Source organism: Patiria miniata, unplaced genomic scaffold (assembly GCF_015706575.1).
Source record: "Patiria miniata isolate m_02_andy unplaced genomic scaffold, ASM1570657v1 HiC_scaffold_8, whole genome shotgun sequence".
Taxonomy (NCBI): domain Eukaryota; kingdom Metazoa; phylum Echinodermata; class Asteroidea; order Valvatida; family Asterinidae; genus Patiria; species Patiria miniata.
This window is the reverse complement of record NW_024037075.1, coordinates 13044652-13071063: the sequence shown is the minus strand read 5'-3', so window position 1 is coordinate 13071063 and position 26412 is coordinate 13044652. Positions and strand designations below refer to the sequence as shown.

The 26412-nt window shown below is 41.4% G+C and overlaps 2 protein-coding genes, 1 long non-coding RNA gene and 1 other non-coding gene across 4 annotated transcripts in view; all 4 read right to left on the bottom strand.

Annotated features, from left to right (window-relative positions):
- LOC119719748 (bifunctional coenzyme A synthase-like) overlaps window positions 1–22056 on the bottom strand; it is a gene marked incomplete at its 5' end in the record, with an annotated part of 28718 nt that extends 6662 nt beyond the window's left edge. The window contains 2 exons of the mRNA XM_038189241.1: window positions 1914–2100; window positions 21937–22056. Coding sequence (XP_038045169.1) covers window positions 1914–2100; window positions 21937–22056 — 307 coding nt within the window. The remainder of the gene's footprint in view (window positions 1–1913; window positions 2101–21936) is intronic.
- Window positions 3146–4202, bottom strand: LOC119719303 (phosphopantetheine adenylyltransferase 1-like). Its single transcript, XM_038188713.1, has 2 exons — window positions 3531–4202; window positions 3146–3386 (listed from the first exon to the last, which is right to left on the bottom strand). The coding sequence occupies exons 1-2, from the start codon at window positions 3538–3540 to the stop codon at window positions 3169–3171; spliced, it is 228 nt and encodes a 75-aa protein (XP_038044641.1). The 5' UTR covers window positions 3541–4202; the 3' UTR covers window positions 3146–3168.
- Window positions 17458–17530, bottom strand: Trnai-aau. Its single transcript has one exon. It is a non-coding gene; the product is annotated as a tRNA-Ile (tRNA).
- A 13-nt stretch (window positions 22057–22069) lies between the features above and the next one.
- On the bottom strand, window positions 22070–24021 carry LOC119719304. The gene is made up of 2 exons (XR_005269894.1): window positions 23980–24021; window positions 22070–22237 (listed from the first exon to the last, which is right to left on the bottom strand). It is a non-coding gene; the product is annotated as an uncharacterized LOC119719304 (long non-coding RNA).
- Between the last annotated feature and the right edge of the window lie 2391 nt (window positions 24022–26412).

Below are 26412 nucleotides of genomic sequence, written 5' to 3'. Positions count from 1 at the left end.
TCATGCCATAACCCATCCCACCCAGCTTCAATCACCCAATGGGAAAATAAAGTAGCTCACCTCATCCTTATGAATAATGCATGACCCAAAGAGCTATATTAAATTACTAGAGCACTAACTCATCGTTCTGCACGCGGAGACGTGATGGCAAAAAAGCATCTGCAGTGAATACTCATTTGCTGATCGTGCATTTCGGTTTTGGGCGTATTGGCTTCGATAACGCACCAATATGGAAAACAAACGCAGATATGCAAATAGCCGTACAAAAGCCGTACAAAATTTCTAGGTTTCCATAGCTTTGTGCACAAACATGGATGCGCCCAGCAGGCATTACTTTGTACACGAAGCTAGCGCTCTAGTAATTTAATATAGCTCTATGGCATGACCACACCTCATGGCAGTACCCATCCCACACAGCTTTGATCTATCAATGGGAGGCGTGACTCACCTCATCCTTATGAATAATGCATGACCACACCTCATGGCAGTACCCATCCCACACAGCTTTGATCTCTCAATGGGAGGCGTGACTCACCTCATCCTTATGAATAATGCATGACCACACCTCATAGCACAACCCGTCCCACCCCGCTTCAATCAGCACGGCTGCATCCAGCACACACACCAGGCATCCTCCATCACCCAGGACCCTCAATCTCCGGCCAGACGATCTGGTTCAGCCGGTCCAGATGGGATCGGTCTTGGAAGACTTTAGCGCCGAGGGCATGCCTGTTGATGCTGCCATCAGTGCCAACAACATCTGCAGAACAAATACGTTTTACACCCTTCACAGTCGATGATTTCAAAATAATCAAAATCACTGACAAATTTTCCCGCCGGTCCCAGAATTTTGTTGACGGTCTCAGACAGGTCCAGCCTATAGTCCTTGTTATACCGCCCAGATTCACCGACTGACAGTCACCTTTGAATTAGCCTGGCTATTTATCTCACTGACTGACTTACACCAGTCTAGGAGCAGCTTTACGAGGCTTGTCTATTCATGTAAATCATGTTTCATCTACAGTGTAATTCATCGAACAAGATTGGAAGCCATTTTCTAGTGGTGCCATGCCCGCGCGCACGAAGCACACTTTCTTTAAGACGAGACGCGTGTGCATTGGTAGCCCTATTGGTCCAAGGACCCCCGAGTGCGTGCATACTACCTGAGCGCGACTTGCACGAGCCTGGTGCTACCGCTGTGCCACCTCAGAAAATGACTGTCGTTGCATTAGTGGATACCAGATGTCCATTAGTCTGACACAGCTCATTACTAGTAACTTCATGATACATGTGTTGGCAGTAAGTCAAGTCTCCATGCGAGTGGTGACAGTGGATCTCTCATTTCCATCACGTAATACCACTACAGCTTATTCTACAAACTTTTCAGCCATTTTCAATCCAATGAACGGGAGGTTTGCGGTAACACCATGTGAATGATAGCTCTTTGGAGTTGCATGGTTTTGAAAGAAACCAGTTAACTGCAGTTGTTTTAACTTGACCTTTTGAACAGTATGCTCTGTTCGTCATCAATCTCCTGTTGACAAACAGAGCACACTATTCGAAACGTCGAGTTAAACCAACTGGTTCTTAAGTACGATTTGAGGCTTTGCATGGTGGAGACACTAATGAATGAAAGGTTTGCGGAAACACCATGAGGGAATAATTTTTTCAAACTTTCAAACCAACTGGTTCTTCTCAGAACCACAACAACATTACAAAGAGATATCATTCACATGGTGTTACCGCAAACCTCCCATTCGTTGTTCATGTCCACCATGCAAACCTTCAAATCTCATTTTCAATCCAACGACGAAAAGAATATGTTTTCCGCTCTGTGAATGTTGTCCACTCAGCTTTACTAGACTTGCCTTATCTTGTTGAAAAATACTTTGGAGTTTTTTTCCAGCACCCACCTTGTCCCAACTCAGTCAGCACTCTCCTGAATCCCTGCGTGCCTGGTAGGTAGGCCTTGTGCCCCAGCTTATCACAGTCAATCACTGCAGCACCGAGCCCCTCCAGCCGTCTACATACTGAAGACTTCCCGCTGGCTATGCCGCCGGTCAGACCAATCACGTATGGGGTGCCAGGTAGATCTTTATTCTAAGGGGAAATTTTATAAAAGTTGACAACCATTTCAACCATTTTCGAAGTTTTTTGTTCAAACTTGATTGAGTCCGCATTCCATTCAGCCCTGCATACTGCACATGTGGGCACTGTGCATAAATACCAAATTTCATTGTAACAAAACCCAATAAAAATTAGCACTCTATCTCCTTTGTTCAATTCCTCAAGCCATTTAAAATATTAGGTTTTTACATTTGTTTAACCATTTTATAACTTTTTGTAATTATGCATATCTTTTTCAGAATACGAGTTTATAAAGCAGTTTTGTAACGTCATAGGTTGTATTCTCATAAATGCAATTGAAGCTTCTCCATACTATTTTTTTCAACTCAATTAATAAGTTCTTAAGGTTTTTATGTTTGTGGATACATCTGTAAATCAGTGTTATGCTGCAAAATGTGGATTTTTAATTAATAAACCACATGAGTTTAATTTGAACTGAGTAAAATGTTTCTTTGTGGTGATAAACATGCCTATTCCTTGATTAACAGAGCGAAGCACTTTACAAAAAGGTCCAACCTTTGGCCTAAAAACTTACTCCGTGGGTTGCTTGAGCAGTGTTCCCAGGAGTCCAATCCTTTGTGTTGAGGAACTTATCTTGGCTTCTTCATGTGCAGCATGATTGTTGTCCTCTACCAGAGATATCTCATGTACGTCTAGTACACACAGACCCTGAATGCAAGATTAAAAAAAAAGAATTTTTAAAGCCTGACAATAATACTCTCAAATCTTGAAATACGTAGTCAAAATATTTTCTTCAAATTTGTTCCTTTTTGTGGGGATGGGGGTGAAAGGGGTGCATTTTAATCTCTTAAAAATTTTTATTTTGGTATTGCTACAATAATTTTAAGGTAGAGTATGTCATTTGTCATTCAAGCATTTTTTTCATTTAAAGCAACAAAAGTGCCCAAAATCTAATTAAGGGTGCTTAATAACTAACCTGATTAAATTTTAGCTCAGTGAATTGCACCCGAAATCAGCATCCGGGACACGTTCTCATTCAGCCGATTGCAGCTACATGATGTCACGTACTGAACCGAAGCATTACAGCAGAAAACTATTGACAGCATCTCCACCTTTCTTGGTCTCCTCACTGACCACAATGCACCTCATGTCTGGATCCACCACGCTGGGGCCGTAAGGATCCGTGATGGGCACGATGGAGTCTGACTGTAAGATGCGTGGTTTGATATCGTGGATGAAGTCACGGACAGACGCGATGCGCGCATCCATTGGCTGGATCAACTCTGGTAGTGTTTTCCCTGCAATCAGATGAGGGGGATATATTCAGGTGTTGTATTAATATAAAATACTGAACACTTATACATTTATGACCTACTCTCAGCCAATGAAGAGAAAAAAAATGTAATAAAGGTTGTTTTATACTTGATTTGATGCGTTCTTACGTTGCAGCATGGATATGACTGTCACACCAACTGTAATCTTCTCTTCTGCTCTGATAGCCGACTCACTCAGCAGGATTTTATGTCCAGTGTGGATGCGATCGAACGTTCCACCTAGAACCGTCGCTTCCGTAATTCTTAACCGGCAAACAGTCTATTTCGCTAGCATCAGTATCCACTGGTGCAGAACAGTTGACATTCAACCAGACAGACTCTGGTATGATTTCCACAACAGGATTTGTTGGGAATAAAAACCACGACTTGAGTAACGCTTGGAGTTTGTTTGGAGAGGAGCAGTCAGTCAGTACCAGACCGACTTATCCTTTGAGAATTTTAGTGGGAGGCAAGGTGCCAGACCGGTTACTTATATTGTTTACGAGTACTCTGACATCTTGCCCTTGTAGCTGAGCTGCGCCGACTTGGCGTAGATTGCAGTGATGGTTGCGCAGACATCTTGCGTAACGGGAATCGGTCTCTGTTTGTACGGTTCCAGTTCGTGGTCAAGGCCGGGATGCAGCTGTACGTAGAGTGTTTCCAATATGCAGCTGGCAGCATGGCACAGTATCGGACTGATTCATTTGATGAGTTGGTTTATCGGCGAGGTTAAGATGAGAAGCCCCGTTTTGCAGCTGGGGAGCATTTTGGTTCACTGGAAAGCACAGCTCAAACCTGCACTGAATAAAAATGGAATGAAAAAAAAAAATCAGATATTCAAATGTTGTTAACCATGGAGGAATAGCTCTCTTTGAATCACTTGCTCAACTGAAAACAAGAAAAGTAGTTTAGAATTTTTCTTCTGGGGTTCCGTTTTACAAAGGCTGAATTGTGAGTACCATTGTCCATTGGAGGGGGATAAAAATACAGACCTGTCAGGGGTGGATCCAGGAATTTTTGCAGGGGGGGTCAGGCCCTTCAGATTTTTTTATCAGCAAATAGTGCTGAAATGTACACAGGTTTTTTTTTCTTGGGACATTCTGGGGGCTGGTACCATTCTTCCATTTTCACAATAGGGGAGCTGTTCAAAACCGACGATCAGGCACACTATATCACACAATAGTGTATATACCCCCTTAACCCCCCCCCCCTTAGTCAGGATAAAATTCACACAAGACTCATTTGAAGGCTATTACAATGTATCGAAAATGAAGACCCCTAAAACGAAGACCGAAGACCCACTCGAAAATAACGAACCACTCGAAAACGAAGAGCTGTTTTCGAGTGGGTATTCGTTTTCGAATACACCAAAAACATGAAAAAAAGCACTTATGGTTGCTAATCATGGTAACATGATACAACTGTGCTTTTATTTGGTTGCCAAATTTGCAGGGGGGGGGGGCGACTGGCCAACCTCCCCCCCCAGCTACGCCGCCATGCGAGGTATTTTTTCAATGCAATCCTTGCCACTGCATGCACCTTGTGTCCCATTTACAATTTACTCCTATTTTCCATTTTAGTTTTGCATATTTTCAGTTATTTTTGGTGACTTAAGCCTCAATGTTAAAATTATTTTAGCACCAGAAGTTGGTAGAATTTTGGATATAAAACTATCCCAAGAGCGTTTTCATATTCCATTTTCAAAACAAAAGATAGGAATGTATCCAACGTATCAATGGAAAGCAAGTGTTCTCACCACAGGGGAACGAGTGGGGAGCTGGATTTTAAAGTGGGGGGGGGGGGGGGGTGATTTCTGTAGCATCGTGGGGGGGGGGGGAGGAGAGAAAGACGGGAGGGGGGAGAGGGGGATGTACTATTTTCAATAGGGGAGGGGAGGTGTGCAGACGGGTTTTAAGCCACTGATAAAACATTGGCTGGTTTTAAACACATTTTCTTTTAACTGTTTCGGTCCAACATGTTAAAATCAAAATGTATAGCTCAGTGCACAAACAAAACAAGTTTGTTGAAGGCAACGGCTAACCTATGACCCATCTCCCTCATTGAAGTAGGACTGGGAATTTATGGATAATAGGGTAATCGGTATCCGATAAACACAAGTGCTGGATTGCGTTTGATTGAAACACCAGTGCTGGATTGTGTTTGATTGAATATCCGTAACAGAGGACAGGGGTGATGGTGGGTTTGAACCATTAAATTCTGAGCAAACCAGAAAGTCACACACTATACACTCTTCCTCACATACTCATCTTAAGGTAAAATGCAATACAACAGAATGTGACTGACACAAAATGATCACACCAGAAACAATTGTGAGATACTAACATCATGTATTTTAATATGGAACCAGAATGCAATCCATATGTCTACTCCATCAGGCTATTACTGGGAAAGGAGAATATACCATACTCAAACAAATTATTTGTTAGTCTGAGAGATAAAGCAGACATGGTATATGTTACGTATGGGTCCATAAGGGGACATTTTCTTGGACTTTCCCTACTTGCAAAAAGGAGAATTTTCTAGTTATTGTTAAAAGTAGGTCCATTAATGTGTAAATATAGATGTTAATAAATAAAGAGAAATTTGCAGTATTTTCAGCCACTGCAAAATACAGACAGTGAATTTGACATTACACTCATTTACATCCAAATATGTCAAAATATTCTTTGGGTTTTTTAATAATAAAAAAATGAAGAAAAAAATGAAAACAATGTAAAGCATTTTGTCAGTTGCCCTTTGTGGTTCATTTGAAGATTTGAAGGAAAAAGAAGCATATCCTTTATTTTCATATTTCATTTAGCAGTTTTAATTTTCAACGAATACAATCCCGAAAACTATGAAAATTTGCACCAAACTTTGTATAAAATATAAGCAAAATATAACATAAACTTTCTTTGAAAAAAATTATTTACAAAACCGTTACTAATTTGTAGTAGGAATAATCCCAAAAACTACTCCGAGTAAAACTTCAATTGTTAACGTTTGACATGTTGTACAATAGTCTTCAGACCATCCGGCCAATGAGGCTTCAAAAATATAATTTTCTTTACAAAATGTACATGTATTTACCATCTTAGACTGGAACGATCACAGAACTTCTCATTATTTTAACGTGATACATAAATACAACTGTTGTCAGGCCAACAAGTATCAACTTGGAAATGGTCCAAACCACCCATACAGCCTCAGAAATCAACAATTTTTTCTAGAGGGGGCAAAACATGTTTTTTTTCCCAAAAAAATCCTGTATTTCTCAACATATTCTCGATTTCTCAGTATAAGAGGGGGCAGGGACATTATGCCCCCCCCCAACTCATTAAATTAACACCACTATGACTTCGCACCTCTTTTTCTTTCTTTTTTGTTGCTTTTCCGGGGGGGGGGGGGGGGGAGGGAGCAACTGCCCCTTGCCCCCCCCCCCTTGCGACGCCCATGATCAACGAATACCATATATCCACTGGGTTTTTAAATTAGTGACGTTTCCATGCACATGTGTAAAGATTCGAGGTCTACAGTAAGTTTGTTTGCCACTTCAAAAGTTTTCCAACGTGGAATCTCCAGTTTTTCACAAATAGTTTAAGTCAGAGAATAGACTTGGAACTGTAGATTTGTGCAAGATTTGCCCCGTCCATTCTTAGCACGAATCTACAGTTCCTTGTCTATTCTCATTGACCCAATCAGCAAATCATAGACACTCTAAAAAGTTCCGAGTCAGATTCAACCCAAAAAGCCGGGTCAGATTTGACCTGACACTTTTCCGAGTAAAAATAACGCTTCTCTTGAGTCACCTTTCTGACCATTTGACAAAGAAAATTGTCATTTTGACCCAGAAGAGTGTCAGGTCCAATCTGACCCGGATGCAGGGTTATATCTAACCGGACTTTAAGAGTGTCAGTTTGACTTTGATGACAAACTACGGTGTCATATGTAGAGGGTGAACAGCTAATTATCTTACACGCAGTGTGACCCTACTGACCATCTGAATCCTGAATGTGTTATGATGTTTATCTTTAAAGATAATATGCAACATTTGCTTTTGCTGTAATTTTTAGAAATGGATAGATTCGGGGGGTTAGTATTTTATGGCAAAAATTGTTACACTGACTTGTTTGAAGTTCCTGTGTTCTTAGGTGCAGGAAAAAAAACCAACAAAACCAACCATGTTCTTGTAGTCTGGTTCCCTTACCCCACTGATCATAAGTGTGTAATGGTTGCAATTATTCAGACTAACTAAACATAATAAATTGGGGGAAGTTTAAAAAAAAAAAAAACTTTTTTTCCCAACGCCGATACAAAAATACCACTTTTCTTAAAAATGTCAGCACACGAGGTGCCACGATTTTACAGGATGCTTAAGACAGTCATGGGCGTCGCCAGGATTTTTTCTAGAGGGGGCAAAAAAAATTTTTGCCCAAAAATGCTTGTATTTCTCAACACATTATCGATTTATCAGTTTTAGAGGGGGGCAGGGACATTTTGCCCCCCCCCCCACTCATTAAATTTACACCACTTTGTCCACACGCCTCTTTTTCTTTTCTTTTCTTTCTTTTTTTTCTTCCTTTTTTTTTTTTTTTTTTTTTTTTGCTTTTCCGGGGGGGGGGGGGGGGGGGAAGCAAGTGCCCCCCTTGCCCCCCCCCCCTTGCGACGCCCATGAAGACAGTCATTCATTGACAGTCCAGTAAGGTTTTTCATAACAATTTGGAAGGTGTTTTTTTTAAGTTTGCAAATGTTGTATATTCCCTTTATATTTCAAACGGGCATCCTGGAATGACACGTTTTAATTATCTGTTTTTTTGGTTAGGGTTCTTGGGGGTGTTTGTTTGTTTGTTTGTTGGTGTGTTTTTTCATTGCACAATTCCTAAATTTCACATTCTTCGTTATTGTTTTATGTAGATAGTGAACAGCTACTTGTCTTACATGCTGTGCGACCCTACTGACCTACATCAAGAATGTCTTACAATGTTTGCCCTTGAGAATGGTCCTGCTTAGGATTGAAACATTAGGCTCTCTAAGTTTGTTGATTTTCTTGTAAAATTTCATTTCCTTTTATGGAGAATGTTATCATTGTGATATTGTTATGCCTAGTACATGTAATTCAAGAGTGGGTTTGGCAAGGGAGAATTACAATGTAACCCTAAGTGATGGGAAGAAGGGCTGTAACTTATCCCGTCTATAAAATGGCCAGTTGTAACCAAGACTCAAGCCAGTCAGTCTGGGCATGTTACCTACAGCCGAGGCAATGTGTGGAATGTCTGACTGTGTCAAGTTGCACTGGCTCAGGCTCAGCTTATTTAAGTGCATCATTTTGGGCAATTCCTTCGCCCACACTGCAGCACATTCACCCAATGACTTGTTGTAACCAAGATCCAAGTCAGTCAGTTTGTGCATGTCATGTACAGCTGAGGCAATGTGTTCAATGTCTATGCTCAGAAGTTGGCACCCATATACTCCAAGTATCTCAAGGCTTGTCAAGTGTTTGATATGAGGGGCCCATTCTACAGCTCTACCTCCCAATGTATTGCAACCATGCATGTCAAGACTGGTCAAGAAATAGTTGCATTTCAGTGATGACAGGATTTTCTCACGATCACCCTTCACTAAAGGACAACAGTAGAGCGTCAGATCCCTGAGGTTTTCCATGTAACCCAGGGCGAAGGCTAAACCACTGACAGAAGACACAGACTCAATCCGAATGGTTTCAATGCGTGACAGTTGTAGCACCTGGACTTCTGACCTACAGATTATTTTAAGAAGGTATATGAGAATGCGGACATCAGTATTGTTTTTCACCTTGATATCTGATGGGATGAGTGAGTCGCTGGTTAGACATTGTGGGATCTTTTTGGATTGGCTTTCAAAAAAACAGTGTTGACTAATTAATTGTATAACGTGTGATTGGTACATGGGCTTATGTCGATCCTTGTTGAATTTACGGTCAAGCAATCTAACAATGTCAGTCATGCACTTTTCATTGTCGCCACAACAAAAACGCAAAAGAAAATCATTTGAAACAACACCCTCAATTGTCTGACATAGTTGCCTTAAATTGTTTTGAAATTCTCCAAATGGAACAACTTTGTACACTGTACGCTTTACAAATCCCGGGTTTGACATATGTACACTTTGCAAGTATTTACCAGCACAGTATTCCTGAACAGTCTTGTGCATGAATTGTATGTTGTTGTGACATTTGAGGTTTTTGATAACTCTCTGCTGGGTTAGGATGCCTGCTTTCAGTGCCAGGTCCAGCGCATTTTGTTCAAACTCATCTTTTTGAAATGAGAAATTCTGGTCAGCACTTACGAATCCACCCAGTGCAGTTTTTCCTATAGCAATCACTGTTTTTGATGCATCTTCGGAGCTATATCCTTTTCTTATGAACATGTAATCAACTGCCTCAGTGAAGAGGCGTGAAGTTGTAATGGGGAGTTGTTTTTTCTCCCTCCACAACAAACACATGAGAAGGAGAAGCATTGGATTCGTGGAGAAAGCGAGCAGCGTGTTGGATTTTTCAATATTTAGGATCAGTGCTCTGCCACTATCAGGATCTTCGTAACAGAATTTCAGAATGTATTCATTAACATCTTCCTTGGTAAACCCCTGAACCTCAACATGTGTGCAAGGATTTTGGACAAGTGATTTTGACATCAGAGTCTCAAGATGAGAGGGGCGAGTCGAGACAAAAATGCAACACTTCCTGTATTCTGTTCTATTGAGCGCTTTTAGGATAGAGCCGAGTGAGGCTACATCAAGTGTCTTGGTCCTCATTTCATCAAAACCATCCAAAAGTATCAAGACCTTATTTGAGTTGTCCTGAATATATTGATCAAGTTCATCTTTGGCTACTCCTGACTTGAAGCCTAAAAGTTGATCAAAAATGGAATCAACAAGATCAGATTCTTGAAACAGGGCATACATCTTTAAAAGAAAGACAAGCTTGAATCTCTTCAGGATTTCCCATGTCTCATCGGCCCAGTCATATGCAATCTTGTCAAATATGGTTGACTTCCCGACACCACCAATGCCAAATAAAATAGCACGATTGAACTCAGTCTCAGGCCAATCTTTCAATATTTTCTCATACTCTGTGGAATATACAGTCTCGTCAGAGTATTCTTCTTCTACGGTACCTTTCTTTGTTCTAACCAGCAATTTAGTGTAAATGCCAACAATGGGTCTTTGATCATCGGGAGCCCCAGGGTTCAACTGAACATAGCTACCCGTTGTCTCGTAACATGTCCTCAAAATGTCCCTGGTCTTGTTACCGACTTCTTGGTTGAGATCCCCCACTCTTGGTTCCTGGTCTGGTTTCTGACTCTGCGGATCTACTCCTATTGAGGTCAAACAAGTAACAAGTACATGAGGTCATAGGTTCGAGTCCCACGAAAGTGATTTTTTTCTCATGAACACTGGAGACAACACTAAGTATATAGTGGAATCCAGTGATCAGAATCAGAAGCTTTTATTGCGGTGGTGTCACGCTCACGCGCATGCTGCTCGCGTTCTTAAAGACGAGGCATGCGCGCATTTTGGTATTCCAATTGGTCGAAGGAGCCCGAAGTGTGGGTATACATGCCTGAGCGCAACTCGCGCGAGCCTTTTTTGACACTGCAGTAAATGGCTGCCGCCAGATTTGTCTTTACAGTGTTTATACAATACATGTATGTCGGTGGAGGGCAAAACCCACTATTGAATGTACATATATTATTTCAGTTTAACATTGTTTCTGAAACGATTGAATAGTCTTCCTCTACTGAGGCAAACATGTAAAAGAAATGGTGACTTGGGATTTACAGTTTGTTAGTAAGGCAGTGTACAAAATAAATTTGCCCCCTTCCCCAAAATTAATCAAATGAATATTTTTGCTTTTGTACCATCTGTTGGACACAAACTTGTCAGATGTCGTTTAATAGTATCTACACATTTTTTTTACACTGACAAACAAATAAATTTAGACAATAAACTGGTAACTGTATGTGGAGGCCTCCAAAACTTGATTCCATTTTTCCCCACTTTCTTTTTTTTCCACATGTGATTCACACAATACGGGGTGCCATTTGGTGTGGGTATATAAAGAACACATTACAAGACTCCTAATGTCGTCACCATATCTTATTACAAACTGGTTTGTATTAAAAAAAAAATGTAGACTCTTTCGTGGAATTGGCTATCCGTCTTTTGTTTCCATGTTTGTGTAGTCTATCATCTCCATCCCCCCTCCCCTACAAAAAAATACATTGACATCTGATCCAAGATATCAATTAGTGTAACGAACAAGATCATATTTACCTGCTCCATCCGACGCCGAGCTGTAGAAGTTGACTACATTTGAACCAACAATGATAGGATTGTTTCTACCACTGACTGTGCCCATGTTTCCGATGGCTCCAGTTCGTTGTTCTAAAATCAGAAGAATTCAAACATCCTTTAAAGGATACCAACATCTCCAGTTGTCCGTTTTTGGAAGGTAGAGTAGATCATTTGTCATATTTGCATTTGTTCTTTTGAAGCAAAAAAAGTCCTCAAAATCTAAAGATGGGTGCTTAACAACTAACCTGCTGAACTTTCAGCTCAGTGAATGCTGTATATTCGGAGAAAATCGTTTTTCAGGATCTCAATTTCAAATCACAGTTGCAGAGTCTTGTTTTGAATTAATTGCAGCCGATTGCAGCGACGTTATGTCACGCACTGACCAAACAAATAATAGCAACCACGCACGCATGTGCATCGTGTCAATGCTCACGCGCACCCATTCACAGATTCACCCAATTACAAACCAACTACTAATGGAAATTTCCAAAAATTGTTCAATTCCCAATCTTTGGTAATGACCTTCTTTTATTGTCTTCTTTGTCCAATTACTATCTTTAAACCAAAGTAAGCTTTTAACAATAATTTGGTCAGTTACTTTTTGGATAGCTGCAAATGATCTACTCTACCTATAAAGAAGATATATAGAGAAATCTGATTGTCCAAAGTTGAAACCTGCAACTTCAAAAAAAATCTTGGGGTGTGTGTGAATGTGTGAGTTGAGTGGAGAGGGGGAGTTAATACTCCTCCCTCCCTCATTGACCCCATGCAAATGGTCTAGCTACTAAATGTACTCACCTGTTGCAGCTGAGGGGGTGGGTACCTGTGCCTCCTGTTGCATCATGGTAGGGACATCAGTCTGGCAGGCTGCTTCAGACTGTGCAGCCATGGTACTTTGGATCACCCAGCCACAAATGGAAGTCCTGTTTGTCAATGATAAATGAAACGTTGTAACACACTTGTCTTCATTCCAGCTTCAATCTCATTCTTTAGCATGAAAACTTGTACCTACAATGCCATTTATGTTTGGAATAAAGACTAGAGGGAAATTCCACGCGGAAGTGGACATGGCTGACAAGTGGGAAATTTATGAAATCTTTAGAGCTACATGAATCACAAGCTCAAATGTGGTATGAAATTAAAGGAAACAACAAGACCTTTTATTTTAATGGTGTGCCAGTGAGTTGGAATTGGAAAGTTAGAAACTGCACCAGAATAATTCACAGTTGACTATCAGTCAGTGAGATCAGTAAACTGCGACTGAAAAACTTCTTAACCCTAACAATCCCCGTCCAGTCAAATTCCTACAGCAGGATTTGTTGGAGTCTGTTGGAGTGAGTACTGCACTAGTAAATGCTTTACATGGGGTGTATAGTCATACCACCATAAGCAGAGTCCAACAGTTTGGGTGCAGAGTTTGCCACATAGTGTTAGAATTTGCAAGAGTGAGGTAGGTTCCTAGTAAATCACTCAAGGGGTTTAGGGTCACACCTGACATTTAATACAATCCATGAAACCAAAATAAGAACCCCAAAACAAAAAGGAAAGAACCATTGTTCTGGCAAAACTTACAGTTGAGTTCGTAGCAGGTTGATTCAGAGACGTCCAAGCATTACAGCCCTGTACATGAAGCACCCAACAATCCCATGACCACTTGACAGAACTATATTATGCAAATTAATCCCTCAATAAACCTCCATATATGGCAATGACTCAAACTTTACAAAAGTTGCAAGGTCATGATTCACAAGTGCTTTGAAATTCTGTCACATGCAAGCAGTTTGCATCCAATATGAAACAAAACATTGCACTATCCATATTTGTCCTAATAAGTCTGGAGAATATCTTAATAAAAAATAAAGGCTATTTTTTTATCCTGGAAACCCCGCACATCGATACAAATACATAAACCACATTTGTCCCAGCAGGCCTCCTGAAATAGTGTACATCTGGGTTTTCCCAAAATGTTTTATTGTCAACAGCTAGCCTGGAGACAACAATGGAAAGTTTTGTGTGGTCTGCTGTCATGCAAAGATCTACAAAGTTGACGGGTCAATGGGTGAACTTTCTTTTCAAATGACGTGATTTCATGAGTTCACAAGTGCTATTTTTAGCTCAGCATCTATTCAATGCAACTTAATTCACTTTTGAGCCTTTAGTCAACACGTAGGTGTATATTGACCTCAACAGCTTGGTATACAGCAAATGCATATCTAGTGACATATTTGTAATACCCGCATTATGAGGAACTACACTCAACCAAAAAAGAAAGACCTCCCTAATATTTTGTTGTCTAACTCAAAAACTACTGTGCACATCTTGCTCAAATTACAACTAATCAGTACAGAAATTCCTTAGCAATCCAGCCATACTCTTCGTTTGGCCCAAAACAGTGATAATGGGTACACAATTATGCAATTTATGACAAATGCTACCGAACAAACATTGCACTTTTGTATAGGTGCAAGGTGAGTGTGAACCACAACTTGCATGTATACAAAAGTGCAACTGTTTTCGGTATCATTTGTCATAAATTGCATCATGTCGTATACATTATCACTGTTTTGAGCCAAAACAGAGTATGGCTGGATTGCTAAGGAATTTCTTTACTGATTAGTTGTTATTTGACATGTTTGAGTGAGAGGTCAGTAGTTTTTGAGTTAGACCAAAAAGTATTGGAAGGGGGGGGGACTTTCTTTTTTGGTTGAGTGTATGATACAATGCAATTCAAAAGTGCTTGAATAAGTATTTGCAAGTAGGCCTACATCCTAAACCTGGCACTAATGAATTGCCCGATTCTATAAAAGCATCAGGCCTTTTAAATAGCCAATCCGACAGTCCAATTAAATTGTTACAAATATATTGAAAAAAACAAACTAACCTAAAGTTCATCTTCAACCTGCAGTTTTTTCTTTCTTTAATGGGTAATTTCTTTACGCCGTCTCGATTCTTCATAAGAATAACTACGCAAATCGTAAACAAGAAATTAAGGGGAGCCGATGGTGTAGGATCATAATTTCTTAACCCTAAAAGGGCCTGGTTATTTTGACCATCTCTCAGCCGGGGGGGGGGGGGGGGGGGGGGGGGGGGAGGGGGGCGGATTCGGACCCCCCCCCAAGATCTCGGCCATCGAGTGATGAAAAATTTTGGAACTCAGTACATGCATGGAGCAACTCTTCATGGTTTTGGAATTATCGCTAATTAATTATTGATATGTATGAATAGTAATTCTGGTCTGTGAACACAACGTTTATGGGAAAAATAAGTTTTCACGGCACATAGCGCCGGAAAATTTTTCGCTGCGCGACAACCCCTGGCCCGATTTTTATATTTTTGGTGTCAAAAGATGCGTAAGGCTCGAGGCTACAAATTCATAACAGCTCGGGTCGTGAAAAATTTCTTTTTAAAGGCCATCACGGAAAAAAGTCGAGGGGGCGCCCCCCCCCCACCCCCGCCCTTTTAAGGTTAAAGCGATTTGGCATTCTGGAGTCTGGACAACGGGCCTCCAAGATGGAGGACAACGGGCCTTTCATGAATTGTGTCTTTTGGTTTCCTGCTCAGTGCCAGGTTTCACGAAATTAGGAAGGCTCCTTACAAATAATATACAAATATTGACTGCCTGGAGTTGTGTAGTAAAACTAGCCTCCCGAGGTGATCCATGAAGCATTCTATTTTTCCCGAGGCTCCATGGATCACCGAGGGAGGACAGTTTTACTTCACCACGAGATAAAGCAGTCATTTTTTGTTTTATAACACCTCTCCCACAGATTATGCTTGATTTTACGTGATAACTGATTAATTTAATCCGAATATAATAAAAATTAACTTCTATTTGAATACAAAATTAGTTGAAAATTAACTTCCACTTTTTGTAACTACCCTTTGCGTAACGTTTGAACCCCATCTGTAGTGCATGCTTGGAAACAATATGCGCAACGGGCAATGCGCAACGGGCAACACAAACACCCCTATGGGCAATTCCATGGTTACTCACGTTACATTTTTGTAACGTGAGTAACCGATTTTGTGTGTCTTGTTTATCATATATAACACACTTTTCTGGATGTCACCTTTGGTGCTTCTTGGTAGGTCTAGGTCTACTCTATCTACCATGGGGATAACAGTTATTAAACCTTTTCAGTAAGGTAATTACAGCCCAAGGAAACTCAAAAGTACATCAAAAATGTAACGTGAGTAACCCTGAAATTGCTCCTATGCATTTTTGCACACAGTGCGTATAGTACTTTGGTTGCTATGGGTATAGTAAGGTACTTTGGTTGCTATGGGTACAGTACTTTTGGCCGGCACTGAAAGATAGCAAAAATATAATAAAAAGTAACATGTGACTTGCTCTCGGCCAATCAAGACACAGAATCTGTGGGAGAGGTGTTATAAACTAAGATATTAGGGTTCAATGACTGCAAACAGGTCTAGTTGTTCACTATAGCAAGCCTAAAATGTCATCTGGGTGATTTTTGTCTACCAGGAAAGATTAAAGATTGAAGTTTAATATTGTAGTAATACTAGTTACATGTACACTGTTACTTGCAAGTGAAGATTTCATAGCGAATTCGGAATGTACTTTGCAGCCAATAGGGTCCATTGATTTACTGAATTACTCGATGTCAAAGTGATCAATATCGTTGATATCATTTATTTAAAATGATTTCGAGTTAATCGACAGTGATCAAAAAAATATGTGTGTCTGCCAAGTATGTTCGTCCCTTCCACTTAGTTTGTGCAAGTGCATTGCATGAACATACGAGCTGCATGAGCGAGCGTGGATGGACCGCTGAAAAAAAGCTTTGTGTTGACAAAGACAAAGCAGGATCTGTTTTCCACCCTAAATAAAAATGAGGTCCCTTGGAATGACAAGAAGGTTTAAACTAACTTATATCATCAGTGCTTCACAATGTTAAAGAGAATAATATACAACATTTGCAAACATCGAAAAACAAAACTACCAAATTTTTACGAAATAGTCAATTTTCAATAGTCATTTTCAAGAAAATTTGTATTTTTGTATTAATTTCCAACGGTGGTCGGCCGACCACCGTTGGAAAAACCTAACTATTTTTCAACTACTGCTCCAAATTTACCACTTTTTTCAGTTCAAATTTTGTTTGCTATTGGTCACATGGTCATGAACGGGTGCAGGCCAGCTAGACTGGTTCCCTTACCTTACAATTTCCCTTACCTTACAATTTTCCGGCATCTATAAATTGATCCATTTCATCTTTAGTGGAGTCAGGGAACCAGACTACTTTAACGTTTCTGTTTTTGTTCTTTTTTCCCCAGCATTTTTGAACAAAAAACTTCAAATATGTCAGTGTAACAATATTTGATCCATTATACTAACTCCTCAATTAGTTCATTTCTGAAAATTACAGCAAAAGCCAATGATGTACATTCCCTTTAAACTACATACTGGTACACAGTTAATTGAAACATACCGGTATGGTTATTGGAACTTTATCCACATCTGACATGTCTGAAGTCATTACCATTTTGGTTGTGTGGACAGTTCAGAGGTTTTTTTTGGGGGGGGGGGGGGGGTGGGGGGGGAGGGCGGCTAATTGACTAATTGGCATGGCTCAAGAGCATAGTTTAAGCAAATATGTAAATTCCATTCAACTATTTAAAAATCGTTTTTTGAAAAACAAAGATACAAAGATAAACTGACTAGGGGAATTATAACAATTTTTGAAAAGTTGGACAAAGAAACTGACTGGAGTGTGGCTTGAACCCACGACCTCCGAATAATTATTCCGGTGCTCTACCAACTGAGCTATCCAGCCCTATGTTGGCGGTGCCCCAATTTGTCAACATCTTTGTTCAAGGGGCGCTAGTCAGAAGCCATAAACCGGTCGTAGCCAGGGATCACATCAAGTCATGAAACAGACCCAGGAATGGTTATCTGGATATCGCAGGTTTAAACCCTGCTCAAGTCAATTTCTTTGTTCAACTTTTTCAAAAGTATAGTATAAAAGAAAAACTGTTTTTCCTAATAATTGTAATTTCCATCGTACGACAAGTAAGCAAATGTCCAAACAATGACTGACACCCCTAGTGCAAGAATGTGGTCCAAAGCGACATTTACTGAGTTCAGCTGAGTTGAGTTGAGCATGTGTAGCTTGTGAAGAGATCACGTGCAGTGCAACGCAAAATGTGTGCATGTGTGACATTACGTCTCTCGCTGAGCCACGTGTGTTAAGTAATATGGTGTACGTAAAATATATGTGTCATCACTTTTCGTAATATTGATGACTAGGGAGTCCTCTTTTCAGATCACTTGCTGTTTCAAATGAGTGCAGGCAGGCCTGGATTTGTAACTTATATACAAAGACAAAACCAGAAAAGAAAAACCCAGCAAAGTGAGATCAAGCTTTGTGAATGATCACACATAAACTTGTTTTCTAAAGATGTTTTCATGACCTTTTTATGATGTAGAGATTTGACTTTATGTTCAGTGCTGTAAACTGCTCCTACTTCTTCCAGCATTGGCTATTATCTTTACAGTGGCAGGAACCATACATCCTGCATGTACTGGTACAGTGCATGCTTTCACCTAGGCAAAGGAAAGCTTGCAAGTCTCGTCAGAAAACTGAGTTTCAAGTAAACAAACCTTTCATTTGAAGTAAACAAACCAATCTTTTTTTGTGGTGGAAGAGCTGCTGAGAAGCATGTTCGTTGAAACAATTTGTCCACTTAAAAAATACTTCATCAAGGAATTTTTTCAGAAGCACCTGATCCGCGATTGCATGGTAAGAAATTGCAACGTATTTTGCAAATATTCGATATATTGAACATAATCGATATTGAAGTTATACCGGTATGTATCAATAAATCAAAAATTCCGATACCATACAACCCTGGGAGTCAACTTGTTCAGAACAATTAAATCAATTTCACTCACACATTGTACTTCAAATTCATTACTTCAAATAATGCCTTGAATTTCTCAAGTATTGATGGTACTCACCATGTAGCGATGAATTGCAAGTGTTAGTTTTGAAGGGTGACCTTTGTTTGACCTCCAACAGGACCTCCAGGTATGTCACAAGCTGGAATGATAAAAACAACAAATCCACAGGACAATTAGATGCAAGATTCTGGTAAAAATGAACAAAAGATATGGGAATGTTTCCATTGTGAATTATCGTACAGCCTATCAAACAAGAAAGATAATGTTGGTCCTCACTTTTCACACTTTTGTCGATTTGGAAACAATTAAGAGATTAGACCACAAATTGATTTCAAGAATCCTCATACATGTCATGTGTTATACCCCAACTCGGTTGTCGCACCCAGCTTATGTTGAGACTGTCCCAACTTGAGCCAAACTAGATCATTCTAGTTGCAATGGGCAGGCCTAACTTGGGTTGGGCACTGCTACTCATACTTGGATGTTAGAGGGCGCCATTTACAAACGAGTGTACAATGATGAGCACATCCACTGCCATGTGCTGCAAAGTGTCATCAGACAAACTGAGCCATTTTCTACAAGGCTACCCTGGAAGTTGCTATAAACAGACATGTTTGAGCTGCCTCTGAGCTCCCAGGCCCGGCCTGAGCGTGTGCCCTTAGTCCTCCCATCCGGATGGGAGGACTAAGCATCCTAACCCCCCCAGTCCCACCAAACCTCATCCCAAAGGGCCTACTTTTACTTTTATCATCGTTTTGCTCGACAAAATCATGGGAATAAGGTTGCTGCCCAAGTTGGGCCTGCCCAACTGGATCACCCAAGTTGAAACACAGGTATCAGTAGGCTAAGCAAACTGGTAAGGGTGTTTTGATCTTCAATAGATTGAGCATTTACAATAGCTGCTAAAAAAATTACGGATCAAAAGGCCCTTTACTTTCATAATCTTCATATTTTACTAACAAATCAACTCTATATACACAATACTGCCAGTGTTCAGTGTTGCAGATCAGCATTTAGCATGAGGTGGACAATTCGTTACAGAAACCAAGAAGTAACCCTCAGTTGTGCGTGGGTGCCTAGCACGCACGCGTATTTTACAGAACCACGTTATTTTCGTTTTCACGATGCAACAGCCGGCACAGTGTGGCACTGGATGCGTGCAATCCATACATTTTCGTTTTCACAAACTAAGGCCAAAAAAAAAAAGTCTCCGGTTTCTGGTATGCGCACGCTTCGCTGTAGCCATGCACGTCGGCAAAATGAAAAAGTTTTTTTTTCAATGAAAGATGATGTCTCAAAACCGCCAAACTCACTGGTTGACTGGAATCTTGCTGCTGCACAATTTTAAAGTGTTTTTAGATGGGGTTATGATCGAGAATAAGTTTTATGTGGCCTCTCTGGACTCCCATATATTTGCACTAAGTCAAGTATGGCACCATTTGCAGTCATCAGCCGACATTTGAGGCAAAAAAATCAGGTTAAAAAAAAAAAAAACCGCGTCGCCGCACCACTTTTTGGGCACGCTCCATACCAGAAACCGAAGACTTAATTTTTTTTGGCCTAACGCTGATGTGCCCCTTAATACCCAAAACTGTCCCAAGAGGGTTTGCACATGTACCATTTTCAAATCAATGGAACTTGGTGATGCATGACCAGAGGAATGCTTCCAAGATATCAATGGAAAGCTTACTGCTCCTAGCTCATAATAATTCATAAATACCTGAGACAGTTTACCCATTCTTATTGGTCAAGAGCCCGTAAAATGGGCGGTTTTAAGCCACTGATAAAACACTGACTGGTTTGAAACTCCTTCCTGTGTTCTGCACCACATCGTGCAGTACGTGCCGATTGCGAGCGCGCCAATTTCCATTGGAGATTCTTAGCACTGCGGCCACGAGACATGTACATATATAGACGTAGACATGGCCAGATTTCACCAAACATGAATTGAACTGCTGAAACAAGGTCGTTGGAAATTTGTGAAATTTGGACTTGTTCTGACTTTTCGACCAAAAGGTATTTATGAGTGGGAATTTCTTTGTGCTTGGCTGCAAGTTTTAAACCGGCTAGGGGCATGGCATGCCTGGAAGTAGCTCTACTGAGTGGAGCGTTGAATTACGGGTACCCCTCCACACAAACGTTCCACCGATTTGCCATACTTTGGTGACAGGTACACGGTCGTCATGACGGTATGCATTTTGTGCATGCCCTCGCAAGGACAAGGCCCAAAAAAACTGATAAAGAAAAGACGAATGAGAAAGACAGTAACCCTGGATAGATCGACACATTCATGACATTTCATATGACCCCTCAAATTGTTCCAAACAACCGGTAATTTTGAAAAAAGAACAAAATAGTCTGAACTTACCGCTCACAATTAAATGTGTCTGCCGAGTTGCACTGTCTATTTCACTGACATGACTGATGCATAATTCATTGCGCGCGTATGTGACGTCACTATTGAAGAAAAACAAGTTGCGCTTACTCAATAGCTGTTTCATGTAGTCTGTGCCCCGCACCGTCTGACGGTGTGGGTTTTTGGTGCGGGGCACACATCAGAACATGAAACAGTCATTGATTAAGCGCGACTTGTTTTTCTTCAATTTTATACTTTTTGTAATGTATGCATATCTTTTTCGGAATATCAGTTTATCAAACAGTTTTGTAATATCATAGGTTGTGTCAATAATCTGGTGGTTTCAGTATACTCACATATGCAATTGAAGATTCTCCATACTTTTTTTTTTAGTTAATAAGTTATTAAGGTTTTTATGTTTGTGGGTACATCTGTAATTCAGTGTCATGCTGCAAAATGTGGATTTTTAATTAATAAACCATATTTGAACTGAGTAAAATGACTCTTTGTGGTGAATCACGCCTATTCCTTGGTAAGCAGAGCAAAGCACTTTACAAAAAGGGTCAACCTTTGGGCCTAAAAACTTACTCCGGGTTGCTTGAGCAGTGTTCCCAGGAGTCCAATCCTTTGTGTTGAGGAACTTATCTTGGCTTCTTCATGTGCAGCATGATTGATGTCCTCTACAATAGATATCTCATGTACGTCTAGTACACAGAGACCCTGAATGCAACATGAATGCAACACTGCATTACTCACCGTGGGTTGCTTGAGCAGTTTTCCCAGGAGTCCAATCCTTTGTGTTGAGGAACTTATCTTGGCTTCTTCATGTGCAGCATGATTGTTGTCCTCTACTAGAGATATCTCAATACGTCTAGTACACACAGACCCTGAATGCAACATGAATGCAACACTGCATTACTCACCGTGGGTTGCTTGAGTAGTGTTCCCAGGAGTCCAAGCCTTTGTGTTGAGGAACTTATCTTGGCTTCTTCATGTGCAGCATGATTGATGTCCTCTACTAGAGATATCTCATGTACGTCTAAGTACACACAGACCCTGAATGCAACATGAATGCAACACTGCATTACTCACCGTGGGTTGCTTGAGCAGTGTTCCCAGGAGTCCAATCCTTTGTGTTGAGGAACTTATCTTGGCTTCTTCATGTGCAGCATGATTGATGTCCTCTACTAGAGATATCTCATGTACGTCTAGTACACACAGACCCTGAATGCAAAATTTTAAAAAGGGATTTTCAAAGCCTGATAATAGTCAGCGGCGTAGCCAGTGTTTTCATCCTGGGGGGGGGGGGGGGGGCTTGGCTTGATGTTACAGTGAAGGGACGCCCAATTTAATCTGTACTGAAGGGTAGACAGGATTTGTTTTCCAACGGACACCCGGCCTTTGTAAAATCAAAAAGTGTGTGGGGGGGGGGGGGAGGGAACATATAAATAACAGTCCAAGTTTTCTTCACCTTTGTTCCCTTGTATGATTTCACTTTTTTGGGGGAGGGATGGGGTGCATTTGCATCTCTTTTTGCTTTTTCTGATTGGTATTGCTTCAATGATTTGAAAGTACCGGTAGTACATATCATTTGTCACTTGTGTATTTTTTTTTCGTTTGAAGCAACAAAAGTGCTCAAAATCTAAAGAAGGGTGCTTAACGACTAACCTGATGAAGTTTTAGCTCAGTGAATGCTGTATATTTCGAGAAATAATATTCTAGGATCTCCATTTCAATCCAAAAGTTGCTGAGTCATGTTTTGAACTGCGCTGAAAATCAGCGTCCGGGACATGTTCTCATTCAGCCGACTGCAGCTACGCAATGTCACGCACTCAACCGAGGAATTATAGTAACCATGCGCACGGGTGCGTCGTGTCAACGTCTATGCTCGCCCATTCAAGGGGTTTACAGACAATATGTTTCTGCTTTGTCACCCCAACACATTAATTAATGTTTATGAGTGAGTGCAATGCTCAGAATAATTTCATGAGGTGACAGATGGAATGTTCCACTCCACAAGGCAAAGCTGAGTGGAATAGAATATTCCATCCATTGCCGAACGTGAAGCATTCATTACTTGTTGTATACAACGCCTGAATAAATTGCTTGTCATCTGATTGGTAGCCAATAGTGCATGTGACCGTGCAAAGGAAATTCTATTTTATCTTTGAATGAACTCTGTTTTTGACGTGCGACTCGGCTGTGGGTTGGGACAAATAATTCAATGACCCACCCATCAGATGAGGGGGATTTATTCAGGGATTGCAAGATATATACTGATAAGTGGGTCATTGATCACGTGTCATTGAATTATTCCTCCCAATGGCATGGCCACACGGCAAAAAAATAGAAGTTCCATGCCACAATAAATTCAAATTTCATTGCACGGTTACAGTTTTGGCATCTCTGACTGATGAGGATTTATTCAGGTATTGCATAAAACACATACGGTAATGAATGATTCGCATTCATGCAATGGAACTAATTTTATTCAGTGACAGATGGAAAGTTCCATTCTACTTGGTTTCGTCTCTTTGAATGGAACACTCCATCTGTCACCTCATGAAATTATTCTGACCACTGCACTCACAAACATACTGAACACCATACATGTATGACCCACTCTCAACTAAGGCCAAGTTCGGGCAAGGACCATTAGTCGACTAGTGGTTGATTTGTGACGTACCCTACACCTGCACACTGATGGCAACATACGAACGTCTCCAGTCAAACGCTGGTCAAAATGTCATCGCAAAACTTCTGGATCCTGGCTCTCTGCTAGCGTTATGAATGCGCGCAACTATTGGTTACCAGCGATGCAACCAGCTCAGTAGGCTGGTTCCAAATAGTCGACTAGCGTAGTCAACCACCGTCGATGGCAAACGTTAGTTAACCATTGGTCAACTATAGTCCTTGCACGAACTTGGCCTAAGTGAAAAGAAAGAATGTAATAAGGGTTGTGTTACATGAATACTTGATTTGATGCGTTCTTACGTTGCAGCATGGATGTCTGTCACACCAACTGTAATCTTCTCTTCTGCTCTGATAGCCGACTCACTCAGCAGGATTTTATGTCCAGTGTGAATGCGATCGAACGTTCCCCCTTAAGAACCACACTTCCGTAACTCTTACCGGCGAACAGTCTACTTCGTTAGGCTTAGCATCAGCATCCATCGGTGCAGAACTGTTGACATTCAACCAGACAGACTCTGGTATGATTTCCACAACAGGATTTGTTGGGAATACAAACCACGACTTGAGTAACGCTTGGAGTTTGTTTGGAGAGGAGCAGTCAGTCAGTACCAGACCAACTTCTCCTTTGAGAATTCTAGTGGTAGGCAAGGTGCCAGACCGGTTACTATTGTTTACGAGTACTCTGACATCTTGCCCTTGTAGCTGTGCCGACTTTGCGTAGATTGCAGTGATGGCTGTGCAGACATCTTGCGTAACGGGAATCGGTCTCTGTTTGTACGGTTCCCGTTCGTGGTCAAGGCCGGGATGCAGCTGTACGTAGAGTGTTCCCAATATGCAGCTGGCGGCATGGCACAGTATGGGACTGCATTATTCGTTTGATGAGTTGGTTTATCGGCGAAGTTTAAGATGAGAAGCCCTGTTTTGCAGCTGGGGAGCATTTTGGTTCACTAGAAAGCACAGCTCAAACCTGCACTGAATAAAAATGGAAAGAACAAAAATTAGATATTCAATCAAATTTTAACCATGGAGTTATAAGCAGGGATGAAAACCGGTAGCTGTGTTTGAATCATTTGCAAACTCAAGTAAAAACAAGAAAAGTAGTTTAGAATTTCTCTTCTGGGGTACCGTTTTACAAAGGCTGAATTGTGTTTACAACTGTTCACCGGCGGGGCATAAAAATACAGACCTGTTATGGGCGGATCCAGGAATTTTTGCGGGGGGGGGGGGGGGGGGGGAGGGGGGGGGGGAGATTTGTTTACATCAGTAAATCAGTGCTGAAATGTAGACAGGTTTTTTCCTCCGGACACTCCGGGGGCTGGTACCATTCTTCCAATGGGGGTGCTGTTCAATTCAGACAAGCAGGCACACTATATCACACAATAGTGTACAAATACCCCCCTTACCCCCGCTGGCTATGCCTCTGTGTTCGAGTGTTGCGCACAGGCGGACATATAGGTAAATATTATTAGTCAAGTTGTTTTTGTTTTTTGGTGTGAGTGGGGGGGGGAGTTTTTACGCTCAAACCCCCCCCCCCCCCCACCCCAATTGATCCATGCCTGCCTAGCTGTACCTTATAAAAGTTGCAATAAAAGTACTAGCATTGTAACGTTTCCCTCTGTACATCAACCCCACACTGAACACTCCACACATACGGCAATCTTGTTCCGTAACTGTGGGGACCACACACCTGCTGAGCGATAGCTATTATGGGAACTGAAGACACTATACGGAGAGCAGAATTGAAGTCCCCATAACTCAGTCCTAATTTCCCCGTTAGGAAATTTCCCATAACTTTGTGCCGGTTGGGGCACAACACTCAGCTGAGAGTAAATGTGTACGTCAGCGCTAGGGCCCAAGCACTGTTAGAGAACTGTAAGCTGTACAGGGTGATTCAAAAAGATGAGTACCATGTATACAGATTGTTTTTTTTTCTCGTCAATTTAAAGACAAATATGGGAGCAACTATAGAATGCAGGGCCACGCCGAAGCAAGGTTTTTTTATTTTGCCTGGAGGCGTGGATGGAATAGGAGTAATAGATATGCAAACCTGCAAAAAATTGCTAAGTACAGCGAAGGAATGCACTGCACTTGTCTTCAAAGCTTCTCATGCTTGTAAATGTGTTGGGGGCACTGTCTGAAGCGGCGGAGGCGCGGAGTCTTGGAGTCGCAGAATCGCGGAGACGCGGGGCACTGGAGTGGCGGAGGCGCGGAGGCGCGGAGTCGCGGAGTCGCAGAGACGCGTACCGATAGAGGGCGCAATTCTCGGCGGAATCTTTTTGAGAACGAAGCATCCATATCCATTTTAAATGGGCGGGCCAATTAGGAAGGGAGGAGGGCGACGGGGCGGTTACCGACGGGGCACTGTCTGGAGTCGCGGAGGCGCGGAGTCGGGGAGTCGCAGAGTCACTTTAATTGGGCGCGCAAATTAGGAAGGGGGGGGGGGGGAGGGCGACGGGGCACTGTCTCGCCGTGGTGGAGGCGCGGAGTCGCGGAGTCGCAGAGACGCGCACCGATAGAGGGCGCAATTTTCTGCGGCTCCACGACTCCACGATCGATTTTCAGAGGTAGGTCGACTGCGGTTCCACGCCTCCACGCAGCCGTACGGAGGCGCGGATGTAGAGTAAAGTGGCCCTGCATTCTATAGTTGTACCCAAATATGAAGCAATTTAAAGAAAGAAACACAAACTACAAGGTTTTAGCAAAGA